The sequence below is a fragment of the Octodon degus genome, unplaced genomic scaffold (genome assembly GCF_000260255.1).
Source record: "Octodon degus isolate 3935 unplaced genomic scaffold, OctDeg1.0 scaffold00072, whole genome shotgun sequence".
NCBI classification, from domain to species: domain Eukaryota; kingdom Metazoa; phylum Chordata; class Mammalia; order Rodentia; family Octodontidae; genus Octodon; species Octodon degus.
The window spans coordinates 529,914-536,670 of record NW_004524648.1 but is presented as its reverse complement, the minus strand read 5'-3'; the positions used below and the strand labels follow the sequence as shown (position 1 = coordinate 536,670).

The window sequence follows — 6,757 nt, the reverse complement described above, 5'->3', positions numbered from 1 at the left end:
TTCTGAGCTTGTGCAATGGGAAATTCAGTCTGGTCCCCAAGATAGGCACACAGGGAAGTGATCTGTGGGCTGGAAATCACTCTGCAGATGCTAGGTGTGGCTTTATCTCGACCCTGAGGTGTGGATTTCTACGTGATGTGGGATCGGTGCTCTGCGTGCCTGCTGTGCTGTCTTCCCAGAGACCAGTGTCCATTTGGCCCTGTTTTCCTGGAAATCTGTCTCTATCTTTGTTCTTATCCTTCTCTGATTTATGAAGGAAGCAGAGGTCAATTTAAGTCCTCCTTTGGTGATGAATGGTGGACAGAGCCTCAAAAAATAGGAGACCTGTTCAGAGCAGTAGTGGGATGGGAGCAGAGCTGCACAAGGTTGGTCCTGGGGCTGTCTCATGCTGTCTGGGTGGGGCAGGTCCAAGCTGATCAGCCTGGTGCCCGCTCTTCCAGGGGCCTATGTTTCCTAAACTTCCTGTAGCTTCCTCATTTCTCTCACTTTTTCTTTTTCTTTTTGGTGGTACCAGGGATTAAATGCAGGACACTGTGCTTGCCAGGCAAGCACTTATTCCCCTGAGCTATCTCCCCAGCCCAGCGGGCTCATTTCTAAGGCTGGTGTAGAAGTCTGTCTCATCTTTTAGCTCTCACTGGTGGCTGTGAAGTCTGAGCTGCCTGAGCAGTGGAAACCACGTTGTCCCTTCTGTCCCAGGGCCCTGCAGACACGGTGCAGGGGCCAGCACTGTGCTCCTGTGCCTACCTCAAAAGCTCGTAGAGTAGTGGGTGCTCTGGAGCTTTACCTTGGATTTGGGGCCTGGCTGGCTCTCCAGGAACCTGCAGGCTCAGTCAGACAAGTGGCTTTGTAACCCAAAGTAGGCTCGGGAGAAGAGCCTGTCTGGGCAGATGTTGGGAGGACTTGACATGTCTCTGGCCCACTGTGCTATTGATTCCCCTTTACTGTTAAGCCATTCTTTGCTTTGGGGGGGCCCTTAGTTTGCTCATCTGCATAATGGGCATACACATTTCTGTAGGTTCCAGGACGAGTGGGGCAGCTTTGACTAGAACTTACCCATGCAGCTCGTCACACAGAGAACCGACTTAGCTCTGTTGCCATTGAGCTGAGTGAATTTTGTGGAGCTCCGTGCCCTCCATGAGCTTCATGGGGATAACAGTGGCAATATCTCAGTGGCATGTATGTGGCTGAAATGAGCTGAGTGATTGGACTGGTGCTGGCCCATAGTGAACGCACAGAAACGGTGCTGCCTCAGGCTGTCTTGTGGCTTGCCCTTGCCTGGCTGCCAAGTCAGCAAGGTCTGGGAGGAAGCCGGGCTGTGTGTGCTAGGGGAGGGAGGCTGGGCCTCCTTGCATAGAGCTTCCCCTTTCTTGTGGCTGGTAATCCTGCCCAGAGAGCCCATGGCCCCCTTGCTGCCCACTCCCACATAAGAGCGGAAGCAAGGGGCCAGAGTCACAGGGCCCAAATCGTGACAGCTGTGGTCACAGTGCGCATGGACATGTGGAGCCCTGTGGCAAGTGTTTCGATTTACTGAGAGCCTTGTGGGGCTGGTGGCCACCACCCCCTATGACAGAGGAGAACACTGAGGCTGAGACAGGTTGAACAACTTGCTTGAGGTCACACAGCTTCAAAACTGCAGGAGACTGATGGTGGAACAGGGGAGAGTGGAGGAGGCTTAGCAGGTTGTCACACTCCTCCACTGCTCAGAGTGGATGGAAAACCATGTGGAGCCTCCCTCACCCTGGGGAGAAAGGGGCCTCTTCAAGCTGGGTTCCAGTGACCTACATAAAGTCCAGGCTACTGCTGCTCCTTGGCCAGGTATCCAAATGTCCTTGTGACCACCAAGGTCCAGAATTCCAGGTGGCCAAAAAAAAAAAAAAAAGATTAGACTCATTTTGGGCCTGGGGAGATGGCTCAGTGGAATAAGCACTTCCCTGGCAAGTGCAAGGGCCTGAGTTCAATCCCTGGTTCTGGAAAAAAAAAAAAAAAGAACAAGACCAGAATTCCAGGTGGCACAATCAGCCTCAGGTGGCAGCAGCCGAGGACTTGAAGTGCACCCCCATTCTGGCTGGCAGGCTGCCCTGTTGACTTTCAGATGTTTGGGATGAGGCCTGAGTGTTTTTTGACTCTAGGAACATCTGGTCTAGACGGCCTCATACCAGAAGCGTCTCCACAGACTGTGAGCCCCTGCCTGAGAGCACCCGTCAGCCCCACTCCCCCTAGCGTGGCTGCAGGTGTGCGGGCAGTGTCCATGTGGGTGGTGGGACGTACTTCAGCCTGGTATGCCTGTTACTACACCTCTTTCTCTCAGATATGAAGATGCATCAGCTTGCACTCCAGAGATGGGCTGGCCATCAGCTTCTCTAATTGATGAAATAGAAAGTCATTTGCAGAAGGGATTCACCCATGTGACGTCCACCCTAGCAGCACTGGCCAAAGCTGTCAGCTGTATTTGGCTCATTCTGATGTCTCTGCACCAGTGCGGCGCTTGGCCTGGAGGAGGTCTCAGAGCTGGTGGAGGGAGGAGGCTCAGTAGCCAGGTGGGCTGTTTACCCTCATCTTCACTCTCATTTATCAAGCTTTTCTTCTTGGATAGGACGAGAGAGAGAGAAGGACACACACACACACACACACTCACACACACAGAGGGAGGGAGGAAGGGAGAGAGAAAGAGAGAGAGAAAGAAAGAGAGAGATAGAGACAGAGAGAGAGAGAGAGAGACAGAGACAGAAACAGAGACAGAGAGACAGAGAGACAGAGAGACAGAGAGACAGAGAGAGAGAGAGAGGTGTTATGTGTTGTTGGTTCTTAGGTACCCAGGGTTGGACTGGCCTCCAGCATAGCTGGATCTGAGAGCTTATATGGTATCTTTAAAACTGGACCTTTCTCATGTCTACTGTCTGTTCCTCCTGTCTTCCTGGGAGTTGGCTTCATTTTGCTGCCTTCTTCACAGCCCTAGATTTGGGTCCTGTGGTTTCACAACAGTGGAAGGAGAGAAGGGGGACATTTGAGCACAGTCTTACTGGTGTGCGTGTTTCTTCTGAACCTGTCACTGGGACCAAGACAGTGAACGCCTGAGTGGGCCAGGCAGCCCCAGTCAGGCATCACTCCTGTCCTCGGGTGACTTGAGTGCTCAGGTGTTTCTGTCCAAGGGAGGCCGAAGGGAGACAGAGCAGGCAGGAGCGCAGGTGCCCACAGGGCCTGCTTGGGATCTTCTGTGTGTGGGATGGGTACAGTGGAGAGATCCCTGCTGGCTTTCAGCGGTGGCTGTCCAGGGGGAAGCCCGTGATCTGCAGCATTCCGGGCAGTGAATCTCACAATGCTTCCTTACGTGGGGGCGGGGCAGGTGGAGCTACAGCCTTAACTGAGGACCCCTAAGTTCCTGCAGGGGCCCAGCTTTTGAGGAGAGCTGGCTCTCTTACCCAGGGTCAGGCCCCTGGAGCCCTCCCTCAGTTTCTCTAGAATGCCTCGTGAACACCTGTAGTATCTACTGTTTTGAGGGGAGTCAAGAAAATAGAGATCCTCTGTCTACTACATGGGCCTGGCCCCGGCCCCTCAGCACAGAGCCTCTGATTCCCGGAGTGGCAGAGGTCTCAGTCAGGACACAGCAGAGGAGGTGGGCCAGAGAGAGAGGCCAGCGGCAGCAGCTCCAGCACCTTTATTTCCCTCTCCACTGGGGACTGTGCAGGGGCCTGGTGCCTCTCAGTGTCCACTTACCCTGTAGTCTGCTATGGTGTCTGTGCCATGTTTGTGCGTGTAGATACATGCGTGAAGGCACCTCACAGGCATGAGTGTAGTCTGAGTGTGTGCACATGTGCACATGGGCACGTGCATGTGTCTGATTGGGTATCTCTAAGCAGAGGAGAGGAGTGTGCTTGTGAGTTCGCAGAAGCTGCACCCTGTGTCAGGTGTCTGACTCATATGCGACCATGCATGTGTCCGTGTGTGCTGTGCATCCTGGGCGCATGTGTGCACATGTGCTCATGCATGTGCATGATACTTATGTCCATCCATGAGGCTGTAGTATCTGGAGTGTGCGGCACCATTTTGAAGCAGTATTCAGAGGTCCTTCCCAGCAGCCCTAGGGAGTGGCCTGAGGGGCCGCAGCCCTCAGGGACCCTGGGGCTGCCAGCTGGGTCTCTCTCTCCTTCCCAGGCAGGGCTGTGAGAATCTGTTGGCCTTCTTTGGGTTCCGAGAAGCCAGGACTGTGTGGTGCAATCTGCCAGCTGAACCCCTTCCGGAGCTGTGGGTTCCTCTGGGCGTGGGGAAGTTACCCTTTGTGACCTCCCTGGCTGCTTTGGTGCCTCCCGGAGTGCAGGACACACCTCCTGGCCATGCAGCCGCACCCACAGGAAGCTTGGGTTTGGGGGGCAGGCGTGGAGGAAGGTGCCACGCCTGGTGGCCCGCCCTGCACTGTGGTCCTCTGGATTGCTGCTCCACAGCCCTCTTGCTAACAGCCCTGGGGACATCACTGGATCCTGGTACCCTTTGGCCACCACCATGTCTGGCAGGAAGCGCAGCGTCTCCTTTGGGGGCTTCGGATGGTGGGTAGCAGGTGAAAGGGTGCTTGACAGGTTGGCAGTGAACTTGGAGGTGGAGCCTTGTGAAGTGCCTTTGCTGTCTATGAGGACAGAGGGGCCCAGGTTGTGCCTGAGATCTAGGTAGGTCTACAACAGACATTTTCAGATAGACATGGAGGATCTAAGTGGGGGCATCAAAAACTGCAAGCATCTCGTCACTGTCCCAGGGCACAATGTGCAAGGGCTGCAGAGGTTGGAGGTAGCCACCAGTGTGGGTGTATTATTGGAATTGAGTGTGTCCCTTTGTTAACATGTCCTCATATATGTGCATGCATGCCTGTGATTTTTTATTTATACACGTGTGTGTGTGTGCGTGTGTGTGCGTGCGCACAGATGTGCATGTGTGACTGCAGCTGACAGTGCATGGCCATGAGTGAAGCAGGTACCTGGCTGAGTGGAGGGAAAGGGTGGAGCCTTGGTGAGGGACCATGTATACATTCTCTGTTTCTGGGCAGGTGCCTGCCTGCACGAGGAGCTCATGCATCAATGTACGCACCTGTATGTGCTGTTGTTGTGACCCCATGGGATCACAGAGTGACCTCTGGGCGCCTCCTCTCTGGGGGTGAGTTGAGAGGAAGGGCAGGTCTGTCTCCAAAGCTTACTCCCCTCCCTGCCCCACCTTCTCTCTGTCTGGCCTGAGTATCTGGGTCTGCATCCAGCCTCTTGTTTGTACTTCTAGGTCACCCATTTGCCTCTAAACTTCTATTAGGACAAAGGAGGTGCTCTGTCCTTCCGTGGAGTCAGAAAGTGGGGATTCTGAGGTCAAAGTCTTTGTCTCCGCTTACCAACTGCAGACAACTTTGCCTCCACTGGGGGACAGAGCCTGGTGGTTTTGTTATCAGTTTCCTTTCAGCATCTGGCCTGGGGAGTTTTCAAACTAGAGGAGGGCGGGCCAAAGTGGGGTGGCTTGAAGAGCAAGCGAGGGGGGTGGCACAAGAGGCTGGGAAGGGCTGGGCTTGTTCTTCTGGCTAAGTACTTGCTTCCATATGTGGGCAGCTTTTTATTTTCCTTTCCCCCTCTTTGAAAGCACTTTACCATTCATCCTCCAGCAGGAAGGGATTATGGCGTCTGTGTGTGGCAGATGGGACAGGAGGATGAGACCATGCTGGGGTGGGGTGCGGTGGCAGTGCCTGGTCACAGTGCTCCCTGATGCTGGAGCCCTGATGCTGGAGCCCAAGGCAGCTGTCCTGATGGTGGGGTCTGTGTTTGCATCACACAGTCTGCCTCCTACTCTGGAATGGATGGATGTTTGAGGCTCACTGGGATTCCTGCAAGGCAGGACCCAGGCAGTGGGATTGTCTCTTCCTGGACTCTTTCTTTCTCTGAGAGTCATGGAGCCCACAGAGAGACTGTCATTAGAAGGCTCCCTCTGCAAGGCTTAGGTCTCAGTCTGGTTTTCTCTTAGCTAGTAACGCTGTGCATTAAGGCCCACTGCTCCAGGGTCCTGGTACAAAGTGGAACTGTGGTCTGAACGGGACCAGACAAAGGCATAATATAAATGCTGCCTCATTTAGGGCTGCCTTGTAGGCAAAGAAGGAGGTCGGGGAAGGGATCTAGTGTGTCCAAGCATGTGCTAACCACAGTTTGCCGCACTGGGTTCCAGAAGGACAGGACCTGCTCCTCTTATTCACTGCTCTCTTGGACCCTTGCCCTGTCACATGCGCTCAGAAGATGCTTGTAGGCTAAGTGAGGAGGCAAGTGGGGCAGCAGACAGCAGGCAAGTGGGGTCTAAGGGATGGCAGGGCCTTCTGGTGTGGACTGTGGGACTGCAGTGTGGGTATCCTCTGGCGATCGCTGTCAGCTGGGAGGGGATATCACAGATGGTGGGGACTGAATTAGCAGGCTTGGTCCCTCCAGTCAGTGAAGACTCTCTGGGGTGGTGTTTTATTTTTATTTATTTATTTATGTATGTATTTTTAAAAAATAAATAAAATGTTTTACTTAGAAACATTCAGAATACTAACAAAAACAGTTACAGTATTTTTTTTTTTTGCAATTATAAAGTGGTATTTAGTTAACAGAACAACAATTATTTCATAGAAGCTGCATCAGAAACAACTGAAGATAAAAAATTACTGTCCCACATATAATTAATTTGTGCTGTGCACCAATAAAAACCTGCTTTAAATTTCCATGCCAATTTACAACCCTCACACTGTACCAGGCAAGGTTAGTGGCTA

General features: G+C 53.1%; 1 protein-coding gene across 5 annotated transcripts in view; it reads left to right on the top strand.

Moving 5' to 3' along the window:
• Nucleotides 1-6,757, top strand: part of Rap1gap2 (RAP1 GTPase activating protein 2) — a 270,799-nt gene that overhangs the window by 19,587 nt on the left and 244,455 nt on the right. For 3 of the 5 annotated variants that reach the window (XM_004635324.2, XM_023719942.1, XM_023719941.1), the window contains exon 1: nt 4,460-4,541. The exons of 1 other annotated variant lie outside the window; for it this stretch is intronic. In XM_004635324.2, the coding sequence (XP_004635381.1) occupies nt 4,498-4,541 (44 nt within the window). In that variant the 5' untranslated portion in view covers nt 4,460-4,497. Of the gene's footprint in view, nt 1-2,474; nt 2,538-4,459; nt 4,542-6,757 lie in introns of those variants that run through there. One more of the 5 variants, XM_023719943.1, reaches the window with a different exon arrangement.